The sequence below is a fragment of the Ambystoma mexicanum genome, chromosome 14, assembly GCF_040938575.1.
Source record: "Ambystoma mexicanum isolate Mex_15411 chromosome 14, UKY_AmexF1_1, whole genome shotgun sequence".
NCBI classification, from domain to species: Eukaryota; Metazoa; Chordata; class Amphibia; order Caudata; family Ambystomatidae; genus Ambystoma; species Ambystoma mexicanum.
Window position 1 is genome coordinate 591,216,900 of NC_090940.1, and position 27,940 is coordinate 591,244,839.

Genomic DNA, 27,940 nt, shown 5'->3' on the forward strand with positions numbered 1-27,940 from the left:
CCTGGAGATGTCAGTCTGGGGATGAAAAATCTCTGGCGAGAGCAGCACCTGTGGTGTGCGCCAGCAAAACTGAACCCAAGGGGAAAGACACAGGAGATCACTTAGCTGGCTCCCAGTTTAGCACATGCAGCCTTGACCTTGGCGGGGTGTCTGAAAAACACCCGACGCTAACAGCAAAGATCTCAACGATTATCTACAATGAAGAACCATCAATCAACAACCTCATCCACCAACGGATTCCATGGTCAGCACAGCCAAAACGAAAGGAGACTGTTTTGCTTGAGGATCTCAGGAACCAAGACCCAGCAAACTCAAACATTTGTTTGTGGAACTTCACAAAAAAAAGAATTTGGTAATGGTTGAAGACTTGGTTTCACTTGCAGGAGAAATCCAATCTGACCACAAACTAATATGTAGAACATATCCCTTCAAGGTAACAACACTTGCAGAGACTGGCACGGACGGAGCCGTATAAACCATTTGCTATCGTTAATCAATCAGTTTTCCTCCCACCGTGCCTCTCTAAAGAAACAAATCTACATTTGGTTTCACTTTCTTTTCCCACACCCCAGCCATTTTGTTACAATAAACCTTTGTTTGGTACAACATTACATTTTGTCTCAAGTTATCAGATGAACCCCAGGGTGTGAAAGGAATAGGATTTGTATGGCTTTTTTTTAAAAGGCACGGTTCCCTGCAATATTTCTCAGGAGCTCCAGGAAGGATATGTCAGATTATTGATACGTCATATGCGGAAACAGAGGCTATTTGTACACGTTCAAATTAAGAAAATGTAGCAGGTCTATTATTGCTTGATTGTTAAGACCTATAAGCGAAGTACAGAATGATTCTGGAACGAAAAATGGTAGGACTTGTGGTGTGTATGATATTTCAGAGTATACAAAGGAGATTCAACATATATCCCACTGGCTAAAGAGAAGCCAGTGAAGAGATCTCAACACAGGCATAAAGTGCTGAACAGAAGATGATTGGCTGGGTTTCCAGTCCCTACAGATTTTACTCTGCACATTTGGGAGCACCCAGGTAAACCCATTAGCATAATACACAAGAAAAAGACCCGGGGCAATTAACGCTTGGGTGCCATGGGAATAGCCATGAAGGAGATGGGTTTGCTCAGTTGTCAGAACATTTACCCACGTTCTAAGCTTTTGGTGATGTAGTCTGTATTGGTTGCTTTGACAGATGGATCAGCTTCTCTCATTTTCCAATGCCACATTTAAGAACAAATAAAAGCATCATATAGGCTGAGTCCTTGTCACCACCTTTATGAAGCCATGGTTGCAGAGTGATGGGCCCTGCAGGTCCGCATAAGGGCTGTGTGGATGTGGGCACGAGTGACCTCTGAAAGCCACCACCCTTACGATAGAACAGCTCAACGACACAAAGATTCAGCAGTTGCAAAAAAGCATTCAGCCCACATGTAGTTTGTAAAACAATTTTACTGGCTCCTTGCAAAGTCATAAGTAGTGGCATATTATAGTCCAATTTGTTGCACTCTGATTCTACAAGCATTCAGTTTAATTTGATTTATTTACAATACATTTAAATTTCGAAACATTAATCAGGCGCAAACCTAACTTGCATCAGTAGTTCCTCTTGATTCATTTATTAACTCATTCATAAAGTAAGCAGCTGCATTTCGTGCTACATATGCATCATCTAAAAAGATATAAATTAACTTAATACATTTATTTTAAATGAATAACTACAGAAAGACATACAGTGTGCACCCCCATCCGCAATACCAAAGGTTTTAGTTAATAAAGATATTCACCCCTGGGAGGAGGTCTGAAACCAGCAGCATTGCCAGCATCATCGTTGAAATAGAAATTGCTCCTCATTCAATGGAGCCATTCCCAGGAAGGAGTAAGGAATAACCAGGGCTACAGGAAGAAGCCACATGAACAAGTGAAGTATTGGTGGATGTCCCAACGTGGCAGGCCCTACCTTCCCATTGGAAGTGCCAGGGCTCATTCTGTTAGGGCAAAGAGCCCAGCAAGCCGTTCAGAAGGCTGTTGCAGACTCAAGATTGACTGTCTGCACTCAACACTTCCTGCATTAACGTGACACCAGCCCATCTGATGAAGCCCCAGTTTAAACCCAATGTGCCACAGGAACACTTTTCCAGTAGGAGTTTTGGCTCAAGACACCCACCCCTTTTGCGACCCATCTGCTGAGCTCAGCTTTATCAGGTAGCACTTAACATTGGTAAAATGGGAGCTCATTAATGTAGAAAACAAGTTATTCACTTCAACATACGAATTCTGGCATAAAAGGAGATCTCAATAGATAACACAGACTCACCCTTTTCACCTTCAAGCAGCACTGATTTCCTGTCTCCACGCTGGCAGGACACAAAGTTGGGCATGAAGTAGTGTTGGTACCAATTTCTTGTTTAAATAACTATACAAATGGTTCTGGGGAAATTTCTCCAGAAGACCACAGTGAGGGAGTGACCCATCAATATTATGTCTGGCATTATTCAACATTCTTAGAAATTACTATAAAATAAATGTACATCTTTTTGGTCAAACAATGTTAAAATAAAGGATCGTCTTCCAATAAGTAAATGGATACCACTGAAGCAGATCAAAACAAAGCAAGATTAGATAAACCAAGGGAAGTTTCAAAAGAAGTTCAGCTGTGGGTGAATAGTGTGCAATCAAAGGCGTTGTAATTAGACAGGAGGAACGGTTATTTGAAATAACTTTGACTAAATACGGAACACGCCAACAATGTGGGAGGTTCCCAGAAACAATGCCCCAGTGATTTTTGGTATATGTTCATAAGAGGTAGATTAGTAAAAGGCACTTTACAGTTAACTTCGTTCCAGAAGCGTCGGGAAAGAATGAAGGTGGTACGACTTAAAACTGCACTTTTTTAAGGTCTTCTCTCTTTTACGAATATCTTAAATTGATGTAAGAACTAGGCACTACTGTCGATGCTCAACCCTTCATTTTGTACAACGTGTATAAAATGACAGTATACTTCGTGAATACATAAGGGTTTCAATCCAGCAAGGAAAGGCACAGAAAGGTAAAAGTCCAAGCTACTCACTCGGTATTTCAGACCATAGTGGAGTAAGGATGGGGCACTTGTCAAGGAAGTTGATTGCAAAACCCCAATCGCATGCATGTTTCCTTTGCTTACCAGTCCTCACCGCTGCCGGGGACCTTCCCTTCCAAACTCCTCTAGGTCTTCTCGGGACAGCACAGAATCAAACCTGAGGGAGACCCTAGTTAGGGTTATAGAATCAAGTGTGCAGGTGGATACGGTCAATACCTCCTCGAGGCACACTAGGCCATGGAGAGCAATCGTTCTAAAGAGCGCATCCAATTGTACCACAACACAGCTCTGCAGATCACCTGAACAGTGAAAGTTCATTTGCAACTCACAGACATTACACGTTAGCCATGAGGTGCACGAGGATAGATATCAAAAAAGGGAAGAACGCCAAGTGCAGAATATCATAGAACTCTACAGAAAACTGGTGCCAAATATCTTTCCAGAATATTTATACCGCATTCCCCCCACAGGACTTTATTTTATTGAGAATTTGTTAGGTGCTTATACAACTGAATAGTGTTTCAAAGCGCCACATCTTTGATCATCTAATGCTTCACTTCTGTCTGAATGGCGTTTCAGATGGTTATGTGCGACGGGGCAATCCTTCCAAGTGCTAGCTACAAAGATTTGGAATGCTTTGTCATAGATCACCAATGTCTAATATAACCTCCTGAAGTTTAGGAAAAGATTCAAAACCTTTTAATGTAAATTCCCTTCCTTCCACGCTGCTCTGTTGTGGTCCACTGCTGGTTCAGTGCTTAGGTGACCCGGATGGAGGTGGTTTACAAATACGCATAGCAACACTGCGCATGCTTTTCGTGAGGAAAAGAGATTCATTTTCAGCAGAACACGCAGTGGTATACACCTTGCAAAAGCAAGGGGACACAGAGCATGACATTTCACATTCCTTAGCATCAATTCCCAAGTGGAAGGGGCATTTCTGAGTCTTGAGTTTGTCCACTTGAATGTTCAGGAATCTTGACTGATACATTGCATAGAGGCACCAGAAAAAGGTTACTCACTATAGTGAGTTATTTACTCCCAATCCATAGTCCCCTTCACTCCATACTGTCTGGGCGTCCACTGGGATTGAAACCCATATAGTATGGAGAAAAGCAGAAGGGACATTGGTGTATGCTACTGTTTGCGGTTTCAACCACTGGTTCATAGCCAACACGCTTACATGTAATGTGCAGCCCCCGCTAGCCCTGTGCTTTTCTTCTAAGAGCCTCGGGAGCACGGCGGCCATGCTCAGAGGTAAAGAAATGCCTTGATTTACTCCATGGTGGCGTGAAACAAAAATGAACTGCCAATATTTCAAGCAGCTTTTGAACAATCTCTCGTTGGGTCATACCCTGAAAATATGCTTTCGGGAACTGGGCTCAAGTCATTAAGGACATGGATTGTTGGGGTCACATGCTTCAATTTAGCCCCCTAAAATCGAAACCCTTCTACCACCATGGCATGACAGGAGAACAAGAGGTTCAAAGAGGAAGCTGTAAAGGATTCGCAAAGTACTGTTAAAAGAAGACCTTGAGGGAAAAAGCTGGGCAGGCACGGGAAAGATCTCAGCGAGCGCTCCATGGTGGATACAAAACAGAAGGACAAGTCCATGTGTAGAGGCAGGGACTGTACTGTGTACCAGTCTCTTCCTTTAAGCAATCCCAGGGCATATGAGGAAGGGTTAAGGCTGCTGAGGACTTCCGGGTTCCCCCATAATAAATAGAAGTGCTTACACGTTTGAGAGATGCCAGCAGAAAACGCAACGTGTGGAATGTTTACTCCCTGGAGAGTCAAATGATGAGGGGGCGAGAGGCCCACAAGAGTTTGATGCTAGTACCGCTAAGCTGAACAAGTGTTACCACCACTGGTAATGGTAGTTCACCCTCCGACTATGGCCTTTACTTTCTCCCCACGTCCTTGGGGAGTGGCGTTAGTGCTGCATACAGGAACACTGCCGGCATTGTTACCGCCACTGTGAGAAGAGGCAATATCTACTCACAACCAGTCGGGATTTATGTCCAATGGTTCTCCAAACCCACATTCAGATGCAGTGGTAAGAGAGGCAGTATTTGGCAATTAACCACCTGGTTTTCCATTACCAACATGCTCCTAATGATAGGCGATGCTTTCAAACTCCACAACATTTCTTGCAGTTAGAATAAATAGGTCCTTATAGCGTTTATTCACAATTACAACCTCCCACACTTTAATAGATTATTCTCCATGATCTGAAACCACTATTCCAAACAGCAGTTCCTGTACCATGGAGACAGAGTATCACAACGGTACAGAGCAGGCTATAGAGAAATTAAAGAAAATGTTGCACAAGAATAGAAAAAAAAAAAAAACGTGTTCGAGTCATGGGAGACGCCACTGAATATTTGAGAATTCAAGATAGAGCTCGTTTCACCCTTCAAACCAGACTTCAATTATTTTCAGAACATCTTCCATGTGTTAGGCTTCTGATTATTCATTATTGTGATGGTTTAGACTGTGGAGTCCAGTAGCTTAGTCAGTGGTGAAAGATCATGGGAGTTGTAGTCCAAAACATCTGTAATGCAATGTATCCACCAAGACATTTTTCACTACTGAACCAAGAGATAAAAATGAGTTTAAACAGCCAACATACACTGATGTGTCCAACCAATCACAGGTAAGAACACCCTCATGGCTCATGTCCGAGCCATTAAAGTTGGGCATCCATTTAATTGACATCTGCACAAGTAATGATCGCATGTCTCCCGCCTACCTAAATAGCTTAGTCCTGACATGTGTCGGCACCACTGTCCCACCTTTGTGATCACATGTCTCATTGTGGACCAACAGAATTCATGGAGTGTTTCAACTTTGTTGAGGCACAGGTGCTCCTTCCCTGTGGAATCGCCCCCAAAGAAAGTGTGCACAAGGGTTAACTGGCTTCTATGGAAAAGTTGTCAAATTGTGCAAATTCCAGAGCGCTTGTTCCGATCGCTGCCCAACCATGGAGCGGGCCAATCACTAGCATCTTCTTCCAGAGCGGATAACCGTTCAACATCCCCGACGCATACAGGCCCTGCGGAGAGCAAAATGTATGTTAAAAGAAAAGTAATAGCTACTGATTTCCGCATACGTAAATCCATGGTCTACATCCACAAAATGGCAGCCGAACACCAAGAGAGATTTATTTCCAGTCAAGGCAGAACACAACCAGCTCTATAAACTAAAACCGGTTTCTTTTTGTCTAGTAAATGCTGTATTTCAGTTTACCTTCCACATACTTCTATAGCTGCCAACCTTTCCCTGTGCCCTGGTGGTAGATCTACCCATGATGGTGAGGGGAGGAGATGTTCACAGCACAGAATGGCTATATGTCGTTGTGGTACATACCTGTTCCGACACACCTTCTAAAAATCCTAAAGAGGTTTGTCATCTGCTCATTGGGTGGGGTGTGTGCACAAGAGGCAGTACACAGTGCAGTAGCTCCAGGCTACCTTTATTTGAGAGGTTATATATTGCATGATGCATCCACAGGACCCTGCCCTCATTCAGCAGTAGAACTATCCTACCTAGTTTTATGTAAATATCCAGCAGTCTTTAAAGGGGATACAAAAATTGTACTGGAAAATATAAATGGCAATCTGGACCAAATTCTTGACACATTAGGGTACTGTCACACAGCCTAGTGGGCTCCTCAGAAGACAACTCAAATATTTCTTTGACAAGGTTTATTTTTGACTATGTGCAATGCTGGACAGTCAAAAAAACCTCTTGCCATTCAGACCCCTTTTAATCCAAAAGGTTCCTATAAAAGCCTCTTCTCGGTTGCACCCCAGTGGCACTCAAGTCTCCTGTACAGAAACACTCTGTTGAATGATGCCTTGATGGTTGAGTGGCTCTTCCCTCCCTTAGGGTCCTAGACCTATGATCTACAAAGCCCTGGTTCTCTCCCCGCTTGTCACCCATCGTGCCTATGGGCCTGGCACCAGTCCTAGTCTTCGAGCTGGCTGTCATCGAACCTTCTCGACGTTCCACCACATGTGTTCCCCCACCCACTTCTCTCAGATATTAAATAGGCTTGCGTTCCTTTTACTCTATCTGCCCTCTCCCTCGAAGGGACTTCCTGCTGCCCCTCCCTCAATTCCCATTTCTTCTTCTCCCCACTTCTCTGCCTTCATCTATTTTGGTGGTGTTCTCTTATTCCCCCTTTCTTCACCTCTTCCAACCCCTACTGTGTCTATCCGGGATTGGATGGATGGCCCAGGCTTGACATTTCCAGAAGCATCTAAATCGATTTTATTGACTTCTCCGCCAATGCAGACCAAACCTATAAAAGCTGCTTCCCCATCCTTAAACGGGGAGACCTTCACATGCATTGAGAGACGCGGCCTCCGGGCTCTGTGAACTGTGCTGGCAGGTCTCAGAAATGCTCCATGGTAGTGGCTAGCCTGACTGAGGGATTATACTAAGGTACACACTGCACTGCAATGTTATCAACAAGGGCCAAACACTGCTTGTCTAAGCTTGCAAGGCCCGAAGGCTTCAAAACAGATGTAAGGTGTGGCAGCACAAGCTATGCGGCAGTAACCTGCCCTGCCCCCAGGCTTGAGGGGGCAGACTTACTCGCCCCCATACTTGCACTGGTTTCGAACATCATGTAGCTTGTGGTTGGGCTCGACCCTGAGTCGCCCCCCACACGTACAAGCACACAGGCCTTAATGCGAAGCGGGGGGGGGTCTCAGTACCCACTAATGCTTGGCGACTTACAGTGGTTCACACTGCATTCGAGAAGTGAAAGGGTGGCAATCCTATGCCATACACATAAAATAAAGGACTTCAAATTGGACTGCCTGCAGACAAGGCTTCCCGGGTCCATATGCCAGTCTTGTGCCTTCATAAGTTCATGGCCCTGCAAAATACCTTGCAATATCCTTTTAACCTTCAGCTGGGAGCATTTGATGACTAACTACATGGGTCTAATTCTCTGCGCACGCTCCCCCCACCAGCAGTCCCTTGTACCATACCCCCTAGACCCCCCCCACCCCCGGGTTTCTAATCTTCAGCAGTGTACTCCTCTGTTATTGTTTAATCTCTTCTTTTCAGGTATTTTATATCTAGCCCAGTGCCATTTAAAAATTGTATCCTGTACATCTTTCCACCACTTTTATAAATCCATCCATCTATACTTCTTCCTCCATGTTGCAAGTGCTCTCCCCCAGTCTGCTATGATATTCGTGGTCTAATGGGTGTTCCCCCTGACAATTTGCTGAGATCCAGACCTTTGATACGACTAATAACTTGTTTCCAATACTTCATGCTTATACTGCCCTCTTGGCTTCACTTACCTCAATCTTCAGAGTGAGTGTGTGCCACGAGCCGGCTTGGACCCCGGACAGCCCTTTCCGCAGGACAATCTTTCCAACTGCAACCAAAATACAATGTACTTAAAGGTTCAATTTCTGTAGTATAAAGAACGCAGAGATCTCCAAACTCGTTAAGCAGCAGCAACACTTGGCTTTAGAGTAAAGCATTACTAAAGATGGGAATCAGACACAGTAAAGAGGTTAGGCATTTGAGAAGAGGAGGTACTGGCAGAAGGAGAGGAAGGAGGAAGAACAAAGTTCGCTATTTCTAAGCTTGCTCCTTCTTCCTGCTAAACAAAGTGGTGATGGCGAGAAGGTTTAGAATTAATCATAACGGCTGGAATTGCTCTGGGCAACCCTCCACACCACCGTTCTTCGCCTGCCGAGCCATTACAGAAAGGGGAAAGATCATATGAAAATCAGGCTTGGTTCCACCCCCAAAGGGGCAGTCCAGTGCGAACTGGGAGGGCACATCCCTTCTGCACGAGATCACAAGCATCTGCAGACATGTTACGGCCTCAGCAATTAGGAAGGACTGAGTCGAGGCTTGTTCAGTCAGACAGGTATTTGTTTTCTAATCGGAGGACTTTGTATTAGGCAAACATTCCGGAAGGTGAAAACCGCTGAAGGCTGCATTCTAATTTACTCTGCATAAAGTAGGTTAAACAATAAGGGTAAGACATGCATTACTACCGTAATAGCATTTCTGATGATTGTATATGCTTAGATTCACATGCAGTGCATATGGTCCGACATTCAGTGGTAACCGCAGAGTATTGCATCTCGTCTTTCGGGGACGTCGGCATAGGCGTGTCTGTAACACTATCCCTATCATGACATATAGTGTACCCAAAATCTTGTGAGTGAGTACATGAAGAAGAGAGAAGTAGGAAGAGTCTATGTTCCTTCCACCCCGAGCGGGGAAGTAGGGAGGGCGCATGTGCATCTAAGCAGATACCATAATAACATTTCTGATGATTGTAAGTAATGCATGTCTTCTGATGCTTGTTAATCTGCTTAGAATCACATGCTGTGCATAGACTAGCAAGCAGTACCCAGAGTTGGAGGTGGGTTGTGAGAAGGAACATCAGAGAAAAGATGTCATAGTACTGCTTGTCCCACCTGAGAACCAGACCTAGAATGAGTCTAGGCAATAGTGTTTAGTAAGGTGTGTACAGAACTCCAGGTTGCCGCTTTGCAAATGGACTCAAGGGGAACATTTGCAATGGATGCCCCACTGCCCAGAGTAGAATGTGCTCTAGGCTTGAAGGGCAGTTCTCTCTTAGCAAGAGTGTAACAGTGTGATGCATTTGACAATCCACCTTCCAATAGCTGATTTAGAGACAGGATCCCCTTCTCTACCAGCTGCCACTGAAACAAATTGGTTTGTTTTCCTCAGTGGTTTAGTTCTTTCCAGGTAGCACATGACTGCCCTGCGCACATCTAGTGTGTGTAGGATTCTTTCGCAATGCTAGTGGGATTCTGGAAAAAGGTAGGTAGTTCAATCGATTGGTTAACATGGAACTTCGAGATGAATTTAGGCACAAATCTTGGGTCAGTGCGCAGTCTGTGGACTGTAACAAAGGGGTCTAGAACAGAAACTGCCTGTAGTTCGCTAACCCTTCTAATCGAAGTGATAGCCACTAGGAAGGCCGTTTTATAAGTCAGGTCTTTTAGACTTGCTTTATGCATTGGCTCAAAATCGAGATCCCGTGAGCCTGGTCAAAACCACATTTAAATATCATCCAAGAGCTGGGTGAGAAATGGGAGGATAAATCCTCTTAATCCCTTCAATAAAGGCCTTAATCACCGGTATTTTCCCCCATGACACCTTTTGTTGTGATGTGGTGTAGGCTGAAAGAGCAGCCAGATGGGAACCTTTAGGGAATTGAAGACCAACCCAGTGTCTAACAGATGGGTTAGGTACAGCACAATGTGTGTGGGTGAGCAATCGATGGGATTGATGCCCTTAGAATTACACAAGATGACAAAATGTTTCCATTTGCTGGCATAGCAATAACGTGCGTTAGGTTTTCTAGCTTCCCTGAGTATGTCCATGCACCTCTGAGGGAGCTGTAGGTGTCCAAACTCTATGACCTCAGGAGCCAAGCTGCTAAGTTCAGAGTTTGTGGGCATGGGTGTAGGGTCTCCCTCCCTGTCCTGAGACAACATGTTGTATGGGCAGGGTAGTTTTACTGGTGGGAAGAGGGACATCTCCATCAGATGAGCGGACCAGGGTTGGCGGGCCCACATGGGGGCCACCAGTATCATGGTAACTGGTTCCTGGTGCATCTTGTACACTATCTTGTTGAGAAGGGGAGTCGGGGAAGTATAGACAAATTTCCCTGACCATGTTATCCAGAGACCGTTACCCTTGGAGCGGTCCTGGGGGTACCTGGATGCGTAGTCTTGGCATTGGGCGTTCTCCTGAGTTGCGGACAGGTCGATCTCTGGGAAGCCCCATTCTGCGAAGACGTTGGACATGATGTCTTTGTGCAGATGCCATTCTTATTCTTCAGGTAGAGGAAAATCTCTGCTGAGAACCTCTGCCAGAAGATTGAGTTCACCTGGAACATGTTGGGACAACAGAAACATCTGTCTGAGAGCCCATATCCAAATGTTTTGGGACAGCTAGGATAGCCCTGGAGAGTGAGTGCCCCCTGTTTGTTCAGGCAATAACTGTCTGTTAGAATCAGCACTGTCTTCCCTTGTAGTTGCATCTGAAAGGACTAATGCCTTGAACACCGCTAATAGCTCCAGTAAATTTATATGGTTGGACGCTACTTGAGGGGACCACACTCCATGTGCTGTCTGCTGAAGCAGGTGAGCCCACCACCCCGTGAGAGATGAGTCGGTCATGAGAGTGGCTTCCACTACAGGGGTGGTGAAGGTCTTCCCCCTCAAGAAGTTTTCTCTTGACCACCACTGCAGAGAGAGAACGAGGGCTGGTGAGACGACTACCAAATCTTCCCATTGTGTTGGCCTGACACCACTGGCTGTTGAGCCACACTTGCATGGGACGCATGCGCAGCCGCGCATGGGGAACCAAGTATATGCGCAACACCATAATTCCTAGCAAACGCATGGCTTTGCGCACCATCACCTCCCAACTGGCTACATATTGAGGGATCTGAAAAAGCATGTTCTGAACCCTTTCGTTGGAGGGGAAGACAAGGCCATCTTTCGTCCGGATTAGAGCTCCCAGAAATGGTTTTGACTGGGGACTATACTGGATTTCTTCTGGTTGATCGAGAACCCCAGACTGAACAGAATGGCTATGGTCTTTTGGGTGTTCAAAAAGCATGCGTCGTACGCGTCCCCAGTTATGAGCCAGTCGTCAAGGTAAGGGTAAACTGGGACGGATAACCTGTGCAGGTATGCTGCAGCTACTGCCAGGACCTTCGTAAACAACTTTGGCGCAGAGGTGATGCCGAAGAGGAGTACCTTCAATTGGTAATGTTTGTCCTCTATCTTGAAACTTAGATATTTCCTGTGTGCTGGCAACATTGAAATATGAAAGTATGCATCTTTCATGTCCAATGTTGCCATGTAGTCCCCCTGTTTCAACAGTGGGATCACCTCCTGTAGTGTTAACATACAAAACTTATGAGGTTTGATGAGCTTGTTCGCAGGTCTAGAACAGGGCGCATGGTGAGGTCCTTTTTGGGTACAAGGAAGTACACTGAATAAATACCCTTGTTTACCTGAAGAATAGGGACAGCTTCTATGGCGTCCTTTCCCAGAAGCGCTTCCACCTCTTGATTCAGGATCTCCAGATGGTCCGGTGAAAGGCGATGTTGTCTGAATTGTGGAGGTCGGGCGAATTACACGCAGTACCCGTGGGCAACCGTCTTTATGAACCACTGGTCTGAAGTTATCCCTTCCCATGCCGTGAGGAAAGATGTTAAGCGCCCCGCGACCGGGGTGACATGGGAGGGTACCTGGATCTGATGGTCATTTCTGACCAGAGGCTGCGGCTCCTCTAGGATTGGGGCCTCTACCTCTGGCTTTGCCACGTTGCTGGCCCCTTAGTGGGTAGTATGCAGGGCTTTCTGATGTTTGTCCAGTATTAAAGTTTCCTGTGCCATAGTTGTTCTGACTTGCATGGGAATGCCCTCGAAAGGACCGCAGAGAAGAATTACTTCCTCTCGGGGGGGGGGGGGGGGGGGTCTTTGAGTGATTTGTTGCAGGGACCTAAGAGTCTCATGCTCTTTTTTGGTTGTTTCTAGGGCATCATTGACCGCCTTTCCGAAGAGGTTAGCTTCTTCAATTGGTTTATTGATCAGAGAGGCCTGTGTTTCAGGCTTAAACCCTGAGGTACGAATCAAAGTTTGACTTTTAAGTAAGGTTCCTTGTGTCAGAGACCTGCCTGCTGTTTCAGCCGTGTACAGCGTGTTCTTTATTACAATCTGGTTCACTTGACTGCCTTCGGCCACAATACTGAGAAACTTGGACCTGATGGGCTCTGGGACCTCTTGGAGACCTTCCTGTACTAGGTTCCATTGAGCATCAGCATAACTCGCCCGTAGCGTAGTGTTATTCGCTATACCCATGGTATATGCGGCAGCCGAGGTAACCCGTTTACCTAGGGCATATAACCTCTTGGATTCTCCATCTGGAGGTGCCTCCCCCATAGCAAGGGGTACTCCTGCCCATTTCCGGTTGGTAGTCACTATCAGAGAATCAGGGGTGGCATGCCCTTTAATATATTGAGGGTACAAAGGAGCTTGCTGAAATAACTTTTCAACTATCGGGTTCACTGCCCGGTTTTCAGCTGGTGATACCAGGGAGGGAGCCAATTTTCTCTTAATAGAATTAAGGAGGGGAATGGCCTGGCTGGAGGGAGGTTTCTCCTTAAGAATATCTTCTACAAAGTCCTGCTCAGGCACTGCCGCTTGAGTAGAGATTTGAAAATGCTCAGCTGCCTTCTTTAACATGGTATTGAAGGCCATTTGGTCGTCTACAGGCGAGGCGTGGCAAGCCGGAGTGGACTGAGGGGAATCCAGGCACAATACATCAGTGTCCTGATCTTGATGGGGAAGCGTCCATGGGTCCATCCCTACTTGCTGGGTTTCTTCCCAATTGTCCGTGGCATCCGCCTGTTCTTCATCGTAATTCTGTAGGAAGGAAGGTTCTTCATCTTCACAGTAAATGTCCCGATAAGTATCCATCTAGACGATGTCTTCCTGTTGGACGAGGAAAGAAGGCTGATCTTCTTGGAAATGTGAAGCAGATTGAAGATTAGGCTCTCCATGAGATCTTTTCTGGGAAGGATGCTCAGAAAAATTGATAATTCTTTCAAGACGGTCCATACACCCTTAAAATTTCTCCCTTGTCCATTAAGAGGACCCAGAAGGGCCTACGGGTGGAAAAGCGTTGTCTTCCACCCTTTGGCGCCGAAAATGGTCTCTCAGGATGTTGGAAAGAGGCTCTTGACTGTCCTCATAGGTATCCTGAGAATTGGGGCACCATGGCGAATCTAAAGACATGTCCGCGGCCTGCCCCATGTTTTTCGGCGGAACAGGAATGAGCCCAACCGCCGAAGTAATTCTCGCGATGCTGTGTCCGATTACCGCTGAATCGGCGTGAGTTAGTGGGTTCGAAGGTCCATCGGTAGATTTACTGGCTTCCACGGCGTTAGAGGGCCTAGCGGTCGGTTTTTCACCTTGAGGCCTAGTCGTGATTTTTGGGCCTACCGCGGCCTTCGGGACCATCGTATCGTCAGATTTCCGTGCTTCGATGTGTAAACCTGATTTAGGGGTAGCGCCCTTGTTTGTTATGGAATGCCCAGTCGCAAGACACTGCTACGGATGCGGGGAAGGCTTTGGATCTGAACGATCCGAGGAAACCGCAGCCATTTTCGACGGTCCTGCTGGCGCTTTCACCTTTTTCAACATACCCGTAAAAATAGGTGTAGGGGTTGTGTGCTTAATGGAATGTGGTGGTACGCCCCTGTCTCCGAATGTTGTCCCTGAAGCGAGATCAGATTCAGGACTAAAAGGGTCTGGGACGGGCGTGGCGGACCTAGAAGTGTCCACCTCGAGGTCTATCACATCCGCAATGGATGTTTGGTCATCAGAGGTGCCCCTGTCACTTTTGGTGGGTGTGGCGGTGGGGGATTCACCTGTGGCATACCGTATGCGGCCCACCGCTTTACACGGCGCTCCTTAAGGGTCTTAGGCTGAAGGAGTTTACAAGCCGCACACTGCTTCTCGTCGTGATCTAAGGGGAGACAGGAGTTGCACGTCCTGTGTTCGTCCTTCCACGGGTATCTGACCCTACACTTAGGGCAGAACCTAAAAGGAGTCTTTTCCATAGCAAAAGGTGAAGATGACCAGACTTAGAGGGGGAAAGAGGAAAGAGATACCGGAAATATGGCCACCCGACCCCACTCTCCCAACTGTAAAGGCCGGGCAGAAGGCCCGGTCACGTGGATGCTTCAGCCGCTGGATCGTAGGCGTCGAAATCCACAGCCGTAGACAAGTCCCCTGCAGTCTTCAAGGAAGTTGTTCTTGGCGTAAAAATGAAAGGGGGGGAAAACTGACAAGTCAGTTTAGGATAAACAATGTCTCTTATGTAAGAGCTCTGCTATAGGGCGACCAGTTATCTGGGTGGAAACAAATTATCTGAGGGTCCTCGGCGCGTGATGGATTTTGTGTACACTACAGGTCACAATAGGGATAGTGTTACAGACACGCCTATGCCAAAGTCCCCATTCAGTCCCCGAAAGACCAGATGCAATACTCCGCGGTTACCAAGGGATGTCGGACCATATGCACAGCATGTGAATCTAAGCAGATTAACAAGCATCAGAAAAATTGTTTGTGAAAGAAAGGTGGATGGAGTGGGGACTAACTCCTGTTTAAAAAAAAAAAAAAAGAAAAAAAATAATAACTCAGTCAAAACAGAATGCCACCACTGGTAGCTTTTTCTTGACAAAGTTCACCTGCTGGCAAAATGACATAGAACTGAGGATGTGTGTCTCCGTGATATGGGCCCTCCTGAGATGGGACGCATGTGGCTAATCAATGATGAGTGTAGCCAGGGGTAGAGTTTTGTAGGAGTTGAAAGTAACTTTGAAGTTTAATGTGGCTTCGAAGGGTAGCTACTCGAAGTCTTTGAGTACATGACTATGGCAGAGAATCCGAGGTTTGTGTAGGCCAGCTAGAATAGTGTAGTCAAAAACCCATGAAGGGACACTACTGAAGCTTATATTGCACACTGTAATGTCAATAGTCTATGATAGGCATTTGATTTTCTTCAAAAGCTGGAATTGATAGTTGGTTAGTTAAGCAAGTTGTTCCCAGGAGCTTCCATGGGAGAGGTCGGTCTATAGGATACATCCAAGGAACTTTCCACGTGTTGGGTATGGGATTTCAAAGCTAAATTTAGGTTGGTTGCAGAATACACTTGGACCACAGACATCTAAGCTTTCATCCTTCACATTGTCCCCTGCGCCCCACTCACAACAAGCTGGCACAGTTTCACCAGTCAACCTGGAGAGATATCACAGTTATCCAAGAAGCCCTTTTGAAAAGTAAACCCATAGAATAAATCAAATTCGGTCTACATCGTCTTACGATTGACTCCGAACTAAGCAACACGTCTGTCTGCAGTACTGGACCCCCATACAGATTATCACTAATTACAATACAAGAAATGTATGCATTCATGAGGCAAGAGTGCCACATTGGTCACTATGCACTGCAACACCCTTGTCTAGTCTCCACCCATGCCACACTCCAAAAAGTATCTTGTCTCCTTTATAAGCCGCCAACTAAAGACATGGGGCCTCATTCCGAGGTTGGCGGTAAGGGGTTAACGGTGCCGGTAATGGTTCCGGTGCCGTTAACCCCTTACCACCGCATTACGAGGTCCTTTAACGGGTCCTGCTAAGGGCAGCTGGTTTTTCCAGGCGCCCTTAGTGGGAGCCGCTAAAGGACCAGCATGCCAATAACAGGCTCGTTAGTAGCATGGTCCCCATTCCCATCGAGCCCTATGGGAACCGGACCCGGTATGCGGTAAGGGGAAAGTCATGGTGCTAATAGCACATGGCTACCCCCAACCTCGGAATGAGGCCCATGGTCTGAACCAGTGGTTTACATGAAGTGGCAGCAATGGCTCCACAATCATAAAAGCAGGGTTCAAACCAGTGTACCTCAATTATATGCTCCAGCAGGAGGGACACCTCAGGTTCATAAGAATGAATGAAAGAATAATAGGGAACAAAACCGGTGAGCTGAAGAAGCACTCAGAGGAAAGGGGTGAGATGAATATTAAGAGTTCATTGGAGATAGAGAGATACAGACAGACACAGGCACACACAGAGGAGACACAAAGACAGAAAGAAGCAGAGAGACAACGTAAGAGACAGGCACATGCAGACAGAGCGAGGAAGAAAGAGAGGGAGTGGTAAAGAAAGAGAGAGAGAGAAAGAGATGCAGACAGAGAGAGACAGACATGCCGAGACCAGCAGACAGTGCGTCGGACCGTTCAATGTGGCAAAGAAGGGCCAACAAAAAAAAAAAATCAAAGCTGTGTTAGAACAACGCCTCCCAACATTAAAGAGAATAATGGGCAGTTCAATCGAAGGCTTCAAATCCTTCCGGCTTGGTTCAGTGAACCAGAGACTGTTTTTGGAAGAGTAAATGTTCCATTCACGGAAACCAATGCATTGCAGTTACTTTGCAGACCCAGGAGCAGTGCCCAAACATCACGACTCGATTTACCCACAGCAAAAAGTCAATTGCTTCAAACAATGTCAACCGGTCAAGCACTCAAGTGTCCTTTCAAGAATCAGATTTCTTAATGATTTGGCCAATATTTACAAGGTACTACCAAGCATTCCCCGGTTATTCCATATTACCCGCAGTCCAGTAGTGCTGGGCCAGTGCAATTTGATTTTGACATTTAGGAGCTAACTAAGGCTGGCATTCTCAAACAATCTGTCAAACTTTACCCACATCTAAAACAAGGTCTGGCCACTAACACAGGGACAAACAGTGGCCATCATGCAGGCTTCGCGATTTTACAAAGTCTAGCTTTTTACGGCAGCTGTACTTACGTAGATCAAGGGTTACTTTGTAGGTACCATCTGCAAAGACCCAGAAGAATACACCTTTGGCACCCCACGTCGGCGACCCGCCTCGATCCACTCTGCCAGCTACGAATATGCCACCAGTGTTGGGGGTCTCTATGTAGACGTCGCAACTTACCACCATATCCGTCCTGAAAGGAAAACCATAGATGTGTGCTTGTGCTCTTTCAATAAGGTCAGGTTCTATAGGCATATTTACAGTGTTTAAAAACCCAAAGAATATGAACAGGTAAATGTACAGCAACCTCAATATTTCTGAAGGTGTTCACTCTAGTTTGTTGGCTTATTAAGAAATGCATTTTATCCCATCAACAGCATTGCTTGGGTGGGTCTCACTATTTTCACAATCACTTCTTCAGGTCTTTCGCATAGAAAAACAGGTTCCTTCTCGATAACTTTTACTTTAAGTTGTCTTTTGCAGGGTGTTGCATTCACAAGTTCGTCCAGAATGCACTCAAGAACATCTTTTAATAAGGACTCACTTTTCATAGCATCAAGCATTTCACTGGGCAGTCAAACAGGCCCCTCTTGCGCTGAGAGAGATCAAGTGTGTGCACAGACTCAGATAGGCAATTGAAAAGGCCTGGGCTCATCGGTCGGTGTGGTAGTAGAACCAGGGTCCAGGTCCCAGTACCCTCAGAACGGGAACTCCAGTTAAGTATGTTGAGTGGAAGCGCATGCTAGAGCTAGGCACTGGTGAAGGCAAAATTGTCAGTGGAAGCGGATTCAACACTGGAGTACTGAATTGTACAATTAGAAAAACATTGTTCAGATTTGTGCAAATATAAATACACTACTTTGTGTAAAAAAAAAAAAATAGAAAACTGAGCTTTCTAGAGCACTTCCTGTCTGAATACAGCCTCTAGGCGTGGGGACGGTATTCAAATCCAAATCATTCTGCATTGTCTTGCTTTCAAGACAAAGTCTGGGATACTGCTGTCGATGCTGCTGGCAAACATGGTCTCTCGGTCATTGGTCACTTTGGTTCGACATGACGGATGATTTCAGCTTTCAGCATATGATTCCCGAGTGAGTTTCATCTTGCGTCTTTAACACGTTTTATTAATTTTTCTTGGTGCACTTGCCAGTCCCACCAGACTTCAAATGAAGGCTCCCAGCGTTCCTCACTCTCATTCTCTTTTTGCTTCATCTCACAAAGTGTTACTAACTTTCCTTGATGAGCACGCCAGTCCGGCCAGAATCGGGATTACAGCTTCCAGCTAGAATCACTCTTTGTCAAGCTTTCTTATGGGATTTCTAGGCTCTTAGGTCAGTCACTTTTTGGGCTCAGGATAGCATGGCTCTTTATGTTTGTAGGACTTGCTCCCTAAGTTCAGACCCAGAGGTCTTTTTGTCTGCCTCTCAACATTCCCTTCTAACCTGCACGGGCAGTATAGCTCAGTGGCAACGCATTCGTCTTGGAAGCAAGATGACAGAGCAACACGGGTTCGAATCCCGGGCGGGTCCGCGCTTAGAAACAAACCTTTTCGGTATTAAGCTCATTTTAAATAACCAATTATATTATTGCATTAACCTGTGACCCTCTTGGTTCTATGTCTTTTTATTCCATATTTCTTCATCATGGCTTTTTTCCCTGCCGATTATTATATTTTTTTTCTTTAACCAATTATTGTATTTTATTTTTTTTAACTACAAAATGCAATGAAGAACCCCGCTTCCCCACACATCCCTCACTACATAATTTGGTACAAAAAAACAAAATTGCCAGTAAATAAAATCTGCTATGAGAATAAATGTGATTAAAAGACTGGATTCGCCATCTTAACCCACAGTCCCTTCGAATTGCCCTGCCTGTTGGGAGAGCAAGAACAAGAGACTTAAAGGAGCACAGGTTTACAAGGAAGGTGCGGTCGGGATATATAAGTCAATGTAAATGGAAAGGGCCCCTGTCCAAAAGACCAAGTACAAGGTGCATAATATTTTAATCACAGTTTTCACCAATATAAACAAAATACACAAACGACATGGAATGAAATGGAAGCTAGATGCAAACACTTAAATAATGCAGTAAACACTGGTCACCCACCGCCATGTCGCAATGTGGCCTTACCAGTTATAGTTTCCTATGACGCTTATCGCCTGGTCTGGGTCTGTGGTCCAAGTGATGGGTCGCTGGGTAAGCACCTGGCGCAGCGTGAACACATGCTCACCAGGGTCTGATGTGTTTGTGAAGTATTCAAAGACTCCTGACTGGTCGGCAAAGCATGGGGCCTCACTGAATGGAGGGTTACCTGGGCAGGAAACACGCAATTGCATTTTGTTGAGCAAACACATATGTCATACATTACTCACCGTAATCGTAATTCTGATGCTTCTATCTGCTTAGATTCACATGCTATGCATAGGCCGACATCTAGTGGTAGTCGGAGTATTACAGGATTTGTTTTCGATACTCAAAAAAGGGACGTCGACTGGGCGCGTTAGTTATACTATCCCTAGCGTCACGTCTACTGTAACCATGGTCCTTCACACGTTGGGGGGTCTCAGATTGTCTCGTTTCCGACATGAGGTTGCATGAAGTGTACCGTGAGCACAGATATAATAAAGCAGAAAATAGAAACATCCATGCGCCTTCGACATTAAGGAGGGGGGGGAAGGGTGGGCGCATGTGAATCTAAGCAGATACAAGCATCCGAAATACGATTAAGGCGAGTAATTTATATCTTCTGAGGCTTGTGGATCTGCTTAGATCACATATTATGCATAGATTACCGAGCAGTATCTGGAGAAGGAGGTGGGTTGTGAGAAGGTACAGCGGCAAATAGATGTTCCAGCACTGCTTGCCCCACCTGTGAATCTGCTTTGGAGTGTGCGTCAATGCAGTAATGCTGCGTAAAGGTATGAATTGAACTCCAAGGAACTGCTTTGCAAATAGCGTCTAGGGGGACGTTTCCAATACATGCTTCAGTAGAGCTCTAGGAGTGAAAGGTAGGGTCTTTTTGGATAGGGAATTACAGAGCTGTATGCATTTGACTATCCATCTGGAGATGGCATTTTTAGAGATGTGATCACCTTCCCTACCTAGAGCTATGGAAACAAAGAGCTGGTCTGTTTTCCTTAATGTCTTTGCTTTGTTTACATAGTACTAGACCACCCTCGTTACATCTAATCTATGGAGACTGCTTTCAGCTGAATTAGATGGACTTTGGAAAAAAGTAGGTAGTTCAATGGATTGGTTGACATGGAACTTGGAGATGAATTTAGGTGGATTATAAAGAAAGGGTCTTGTACAGATAATGCCTGAAGCTCACTGACTCATCTTAATGAGGTGATGGCTACTAGAAAGGCGGTCTTGTATGTTAAATGTTTTAGGCTGGCCTTGTGCTTCGGCTCGAAGGGCGGACCCATGAGTCTTGAGATTACCACATTAAGGTCGCAATCTGGTGGAGGGTTAGAAATGGGAGGGTAAAATCCCTTTACTCCCTCCATGAAAACCTTGAGAACAGGCACTTCCCACCAAGAAACCTTGTTCTGCGAGGCGGTGTATGTGGACAAGGCCGCTAGTTGCACTTTGATAGAGTTAAATACTAGGCCAGAGTCTAGTAGATAAAGCATGTAGTGTAGAATATTGGATGGTTAACATTCAATTGGGCTTAAGGCCCGTGATCTGCACCATACCACAATCCGCTTCCACTTGTTGAAGTAACAGTGTCTGGTGTTGGGTTTTCGGGCCTCCTTTAGAATATCCATACACCTTTGAGTAAGATTTTAGTGTGTAACATGGTTGCAAGCTCATGGACGGAGGATGTGGATGGAGTGTAGTCCGCTCGTGCTAGGACAGCATGTTGGAGGTGCATGGAAGCTTGACTGAATTGCACATAGCCAGTTTGCGCAGATGTGGAAACCAATGTTGACTTGCCCACATTGGAGTGATCAGGATTAGAGTGACTTGTTCCTGGTGCATCTTGTGCACTATCCTGTTCAGGAGTGGTGTCAGTGGAAAAGCATGGCCAAATTTCCCTGACCAATTCATCCACAGGTTGTCCCCTTGAATTCTAGTTGGGGAAACCTGGACACAAAGTCTGGGCATTGTGTGTTTTGGCTTGTGGCGAAAAAGTCTAAGGGAGGATAACCCCACTGGGAAAAGATATAATTTAGAATACCTCTGTTGATTTTCCAGTTGCGTTCCTCCATTTAGCGAGTCTGCTAGAGCATTGAGTTCCCCTGGAACGTGTTGGGAGACTAGGAACATGTTCCGCTTGAGTGCCCACTGGGATAGCCTGGGCAGACTTGGAGGGTGTGTTTCCTCCTTGTTTGTTTACGTAAAACATAGCAGCGGTGCTGTCTGTGAGGCCTTGCACCGTCTTACCTACTAGATGCTGCTGAAAATCCTGTAGAGCCTTGAAAACTGCCATAAGGTCTAGGAAGTTGATGTGGTTTTGGGCTGTGGTGTGGGTGCCCATAAGCCGTGAGCTGTGTGATGAAGGTAATGGGCTTCCGATCCGGAGAGTGAGGCGTCTGTCGATAGTATCGATTGAACTGGTGGATTGCTAAAGGGTTTTCCTTTTAGCAGGTTGTGCCTTGACCAACAGCGAAGAGCCTGTACTAAGGTTAGTGAAACAACCCCTAGATCGTCTCACTGATCACTTTCCTGAGACCACTGTATTACTAACCACTCCTGCATTGAGTGCATGCACAGACATGCGTGTAGGACTAGATAAATGAATGATGCCATAATTCCCGGCAGGCACATTGCCTTGCGTACGGTTATCTTGCGACCAGCTAGGTAATGAGTTATTTGCGACAGTAAGTTTTGTACTCTGTCATTCGAGGGGAAGATAAGCCCCTCCTTTGTCTTTATGATTGATCCAATGAATTGTTTTGCTTGACAGGGTGTAAGACTTGATTTTTTCTCATTGATAAGAAAATCCCAATTGGAACAGAAGGTTGATTGTTCTTTGGGTGTTGTATATGCAAATTTGAGGGGACTCCCCTGTTATTAGCCAGTCGTCCAAATAAGGGTACATTGTGATTGGCTGCGTAGGTGCGCCACAACCACTTCTAGTACTTTTGTGAATATCCTCAGGGGCTGAGGCAATGAGAAAGGGAGCACGTTGTACTGGTAGTGTTCTCCTGCTATTTGAAAGCACAGATGCTGTCTGTGCACTGGGAACATTGAAATATGAAAGTATACATCTTTCATGTAAAATGTTGCCATTTAAGCCCCCTGTTTTAGGAGAATTCCCTCCTGAAGCGTGGTCAAGGATACATTTTTAGGCTTGACATACGTGTTCGCTGTGCGCAGGTCTAGCACTGGGGGCATAGTTGGGTCTTTCTTTGGCATAAGGAAGTATGTTGAATAAATACCCTGGTTTACCTGGTTGGCTGGAAGAACTCTATGGTGTCTTTCTCCAGCAGGGCTTTCACTTCCTCCAATAAGATGCGCCTTTCTTCAGGGCGTCATTTTCCTGTGTTTTGGCAGGTGGTTGAGTGGCGTTTGTAGAAGTTCTATACAATTTCCACCCGCCACGGTGGACAACACCCACTTGTTTGACGTGATCTCCTCCCATGCGTGGGTGAATTGCGAGATACAACCTCCTACTGGAGTAGCAGGGGAGGGGACCTGGAGCGGGCGTCACTGTTTGGTTGGGGTGGAGCATCTGGCTGAGGAGGCGATACCTCTGCTTCTGGAATTTTTATAGCCTCTTTGAAAATTTGAAGAGGATTGGCCCTATGAGCTGCCCCAGGAAGATGATTAGTTACCCTGGCTGTAACAAGAGGAGCATTGAGGGCCCTGCACACAAAACCTTCTTGCGTTGAAAGACTCCATTTGGCCAAACGGCTTGTTGGTAAGTTGACCAAGAGATTTGAGAATATCATATTCTTCTTTGGCACATTCAGGGCGTCTTCCACTGCCTTGCCGAACAGGGCATTAGGCTTGATGGGCATGTTGAGCAACGTGGCCTGCGTTTCTAATTTGAAACTGGACTGCCTAAGCAATGCATGGCATTTGATTAGGGTGCTCTCAGCTATGATACGGCCTGCGTTGTCTGTGGTGTCTAGGTTATTCTTTAAGATGCAATTGGATACTTACTTGCCCTCAGTACAGTTTTTGAAAGTGGAGACTTCAGGGGTTCTGCAACTGCTTTGATTACTTCCAGTTAGTCTCACTTATAGCAACTGTAGCTAGCCAGGAGGGTGGTACTGTTGGCTATCCTAGTGTGGTAGGCAGCCGAGGAAGCAACCCTTCTGACAAAGGGTAGAGATCTTTTTACTCTCCACTGAGGCCAGCGGGGTGCCTGCCGTTCCTTGTAGTGGTAACGACAAAGGAATCCGGTTTAAGATGGCCCCTGATGTACAGCTGAACAACCCTCTTTTTGCTTTTTTGCGCCGTAATACCTTCGGGTCTGGTGTGCAGTATAAATAAACAAACAGTGGTAATACTGTCACTAGTGTGACGTCTACTGTACCTATGTTCCTTCATGCGTCGAGGTACCTCAGATTGCTTTTCTTTCTGCTACCCTGGTTGGTCGCTAGTTGCAATGTTCCTTTCTGACTAACACCTTTGATTAGACAAAGTTTGTTAGACTTTCTTTCTATCCTTCCTAAACCACTGCTGCCCGCTGCACTACTAACTGTTTCGGCGGCTTTTGACAAATGGCTCCATCGTCGACGACGTTCAACTGTCTTGACGAAAGACTGCGGCTTACACAGGCCTCACCAAGCCTCGGCCCTTCACAGTAGGGAGAGTGAGGGAGGCTATATACTTTATAGCCTTTTAGAGAATGCCTCTTATGGTCCTTTATCTTGCCTTTTGTCACTGTGCTGCCCTCTCTAGCAATGGAGAACACTCCTTTTGAATGTTGTCCTCCCTGCAACAGGAAGTTCCCTTGGAAGGACACAACCACTGTCTGCCAAGGGACCACCCCGAGAAAATCTGCAAGTCTTTCAAACGTTTCCACCCAAAATCATGAAAGTACCGCTGAAACAAACACTGGGCCGCCATTGCCATGCAGGCTGAGGCCTCCATAGACATGGCGTGGAATCCAGCGAGGGCAGCATAGACATACTTAGTGACGCCGAAGGTAACGGAGACACCACCCTGCGGCTCAGGCACGCACACTTCCTGCCAGACAAAGCACATACCCCACGGCCGACCGTCGACCGCATCACCCACTGTCGAAAGCCATGCAGTGTCAAAGGCATGGTCCTCTTAAGTTATCCCTGTCCTCTGGGCCATCACTCTTGTGTTCGCCGCACAACAGGCCCCGAAACAAGCGCAGAAAGCCACGCCTAAGGAAAACCCCCCTTTCACGTGTCGAAGGGCATGCGTCTAAAGGCTTTTTAATCTTGCATTTTATCCCATCAACCGCATTGCTTGGGTGGGTCTCACTATTTTCACAATCACTTCTTCAGGTCTTTCGCATAGAAAAACAGGTTCCTTCTCGATAACTTTTACTTTAAGTTGTCTTTTGTAGGGTGATGCATTCACAAGTTGGGCCAGAATGCACTCACGAACATCTTTTAATAAGGACTCACTTTTCATAGCATCAAGCATTTCACTGGGCAGTCAAACAGGCCTCTCTTGGGCTCAGAGAGATCGAATGTGTGCAGACTCACATTGGCAATGCACAAGGCCTGGAATCATCGGTCAGTTTGATAGCGGAATCAGGGTCCACGTCCCAGTACCCTCAGAACGGGAACTCCAGTTAAGTATGTTGAGTGGAAGCGCATGCTAGAGCTAGGCAGTGTTGAAGGGGAAATTGTCAGTGGAAGCGGATTCAAAACTGGAGTACTGAATTGTACAATTAGAAAAACATTGTTCAGATATATGCAAATATAAATATATTATTTTTATGTATAAAAAAAAGAAAAATAGGAAATTGAGCTTTTCATAGCACTTCAAGGCTGAGTACAGCCTTTAGGCGTGGGATCGGGATTAAAATCCAAAACACTCTGGATTGTCTTGCTTTCAAGACAGTCTGGGATACTGCAGTCGATGCTGCTGGCAAACATTGGCTCTCGGGCACTGGTCACTCTGGTTCGACATGACGGATGATTTCAGCATTCAGCATATGATTTCCTGAGTGAGTTTCATCATGAAATCTTTGTTCCATCCTCCGCCCACTCAGCAAAGAGTGGTGTAATGTGCTTGCACCTTTAACACGTTTTATTAAATTTCTTGGTGGGCTTGCCAGTCCCACCAGACCTCAAATGAAGGCTCCCAGCGTTCCTCACTCTCATTCTCTTTTTGCTTCATCTCACAAAGTGTTACTAACTTTCCTTCATGAGTTTGCTAGTCCGGCCAGAATCGGGATTACAGCTTCCGGCTAGAATCACTCTCTTTGTCAATCTTTCTTATGGGATTTCTAGGCTCTTAGGTTAGTCCATTTTTGGGCTGAGGATAGCATAGCTCTTTATGTTTCTAGGACTTGCTCCCCAAGTTCAGACCCAGATGTCTTTTTGTCTGCCTCTCAACATTCCCTTCTACCCTGCACGGGTAGTACAGCTCAGTGGCAATGCGTTCGTCTTGGGAGCAAGACGACGCAGAGCAACAGGTTCGAATCCCGGGTTCACGCTTAGAAACCTCTTCAGTATTAAGGGTGGTATAAATAACCAATTATATTATATTACCCTTTGCCCTCTTGATTCTATGTCTTTTTATCCCAGATTTTTTCTTCGTGGCTTTTTCCCCCTGTCGATTTATTATATATTTTTTTGTTTAACCCATTATTGTATTTAATTATTTTAACCACAAAATGCGACCAGGAGCCCCGCTTCCCCACCCATCCCTCACCACATAATTTGGTACAGAAAAACAAAATAACTAGTAAAAAAGATCTGCTATGAGAATAAATGTGATTAAAAGACTGGATTCACCCTCTTAACCCACAGTCCCTTCTAATTGCCCTGTCTGTTGGGAAAGCAACAACAAGAGACTTAAAGGAGCACAGGTTTACCAGGAAGGTGCAGTCGGGATATATAGGTCAATTTAAATAGATAGAAAGGGCCCCTATCTAAAAGACCAAGTACAAGGTGCATAATATTATATCACAGTTTTCACCAAAATAAACAAGACACAAACGACATTGAATGAAATGGAAGCTAGATGCGAACACTTAAATAATTCAGCAAACACTGGTCACCCAATGCCATGTCGCAATGTGTCCTTACCAGTTATAGTTTCCTATGACGCTTATCGCCTGGTCCGGGTCTATGCTGCAAGTGATGGGTCGCTGGGTCAGAACCTGGCGCAGCGTGAACACATGATCACCAGGGTCTGATGTGTTTGTGAAGTATTCAAAGACTCCTGCCTGATCGGCAAAGCATGGGGCCTCACTGAATGGAGGGTTACCTGGGCAGGAAACACGCAATTGCATTTCATTGAGCACACACATATATGGCATACATTACTCAATGTAATCGTATTTTTGATGCTTGTATCTCTTTAGATTCACATGCTATGCACAGGCCGACATCTAGTGGTTCTCGCAGAGTATTACACGATTGATTAAAGCCTTGAAAACAGGCACTTTCCACCAAGAAACCTTGTTATGCGAGGTGGTGTATGCGGACTAGGCCGCTAGGTGTACTTTGATGGATAACTACTAGGCCAGAGTCTAGTAGATAAAGCATGTAGAGTAGAATATTGGATGGTGAACATTCAATTGAATTTAAGGACCATGATCTGCACCATGCCACAGGCCGCTTCCACACAATGAAGTAACAGTCTGGTGTTGGGTTTTCATGCCTCCTTTAGAATATCCATTCACCTTTGAGGAAGATTTAAAAGTGTCCAAACTCTATGACTTCAGGAACCAGGATGCCATGTTCATAGACTGAGGATGTGAATGGAATGTCGTCCCCTCATGCTGGGACAGCATGTTGGAGGTGCACAGAAGCTTGATTGAATTGCACATAGCCAGTTTGCGCAGATGTGGAAACCAAGGTTGTCTTGCCCACATTGGAGCGATCAGGATTAGAGTGACTTGTTCCTGCAGCAGCTTGTGCACTTTCCTACTCAGGAGTGGTGTCGGTGGAAAAGCGTCAGCAAATTTCCCTGACCAATTCATCCGCAGGTCGTCCCCCTTTGATCCTGGTTGGGAAAACCTGGACGCAAATTCTGGGCTTTGTGCATTTTGGCTTGTGGCGAAAAAAGTATAAGGGAGGATAACCCCACTGGGGAAAGATTTCATTTAGAATATCTGTTGATTTGCCACTCGTGTTCCTCTACTTGGAAAGTCTGCTAGAGCATGGAGTTCCCCTGGAACATGTTGATGAGGAACATGTTGCACTCGATTGCCCACTTCCACATTTTGGGGGATAGCCTGGACAGACTTGGAGTGTGTGCCCCCTTGTTTGTTTATGTAAAACATGGCAGTGGTGCTGTCTGTGAGGACTTGCACTGTCTGACCTACTAGATGCTGCTGAAAAGCCTGTAGAGCCTTGAAAA

General features: G+C 45.8%; 1 protein-coding gene across 3 annotated transcripts in view; it reads right to left on the bottom strand.

The window, feature by feature from the left end:
- Nucleotides 1-1,442: 1,442 nt before the first annotated feature.
- The window catches only part of GALC (galactosylceramidase), a 271,332-nt gene continuing 244,834 nt past the window's right edge, over nt 1,443-27,940 (bottom strand). For 2 of the 3 annotated variants that reach the window (XM_069637935.1, XM_069637938.1), the window contains exons 14-17: nt 19,598-19,778; nt 17,494-17,657; nt 8,412-8,488; nt 1,443-6,142 (exon numbers count right to left, since the gene is read on the bottom strand). In XM_069637935.1, the coding sequence (XP_069494036.1) occupies nt 5,999-6,142; nt 8,412-8,488; nt 17,494-17,657; nt 19,598-19,778 (566 nt within the window). In that variant the 3' untranslated portion in view covers nt 1,443-5,998. Of the gene's footprint in view, nt 6,143-8,411; nt 8,489-17,493; nt 17,658-19,597; nt 19,779-26,661; nt 26,843-27,940 lie in introns of all 3 variants that reach the window. The other variant, XM_069637936.1, reaches the window with a different exon arrangement.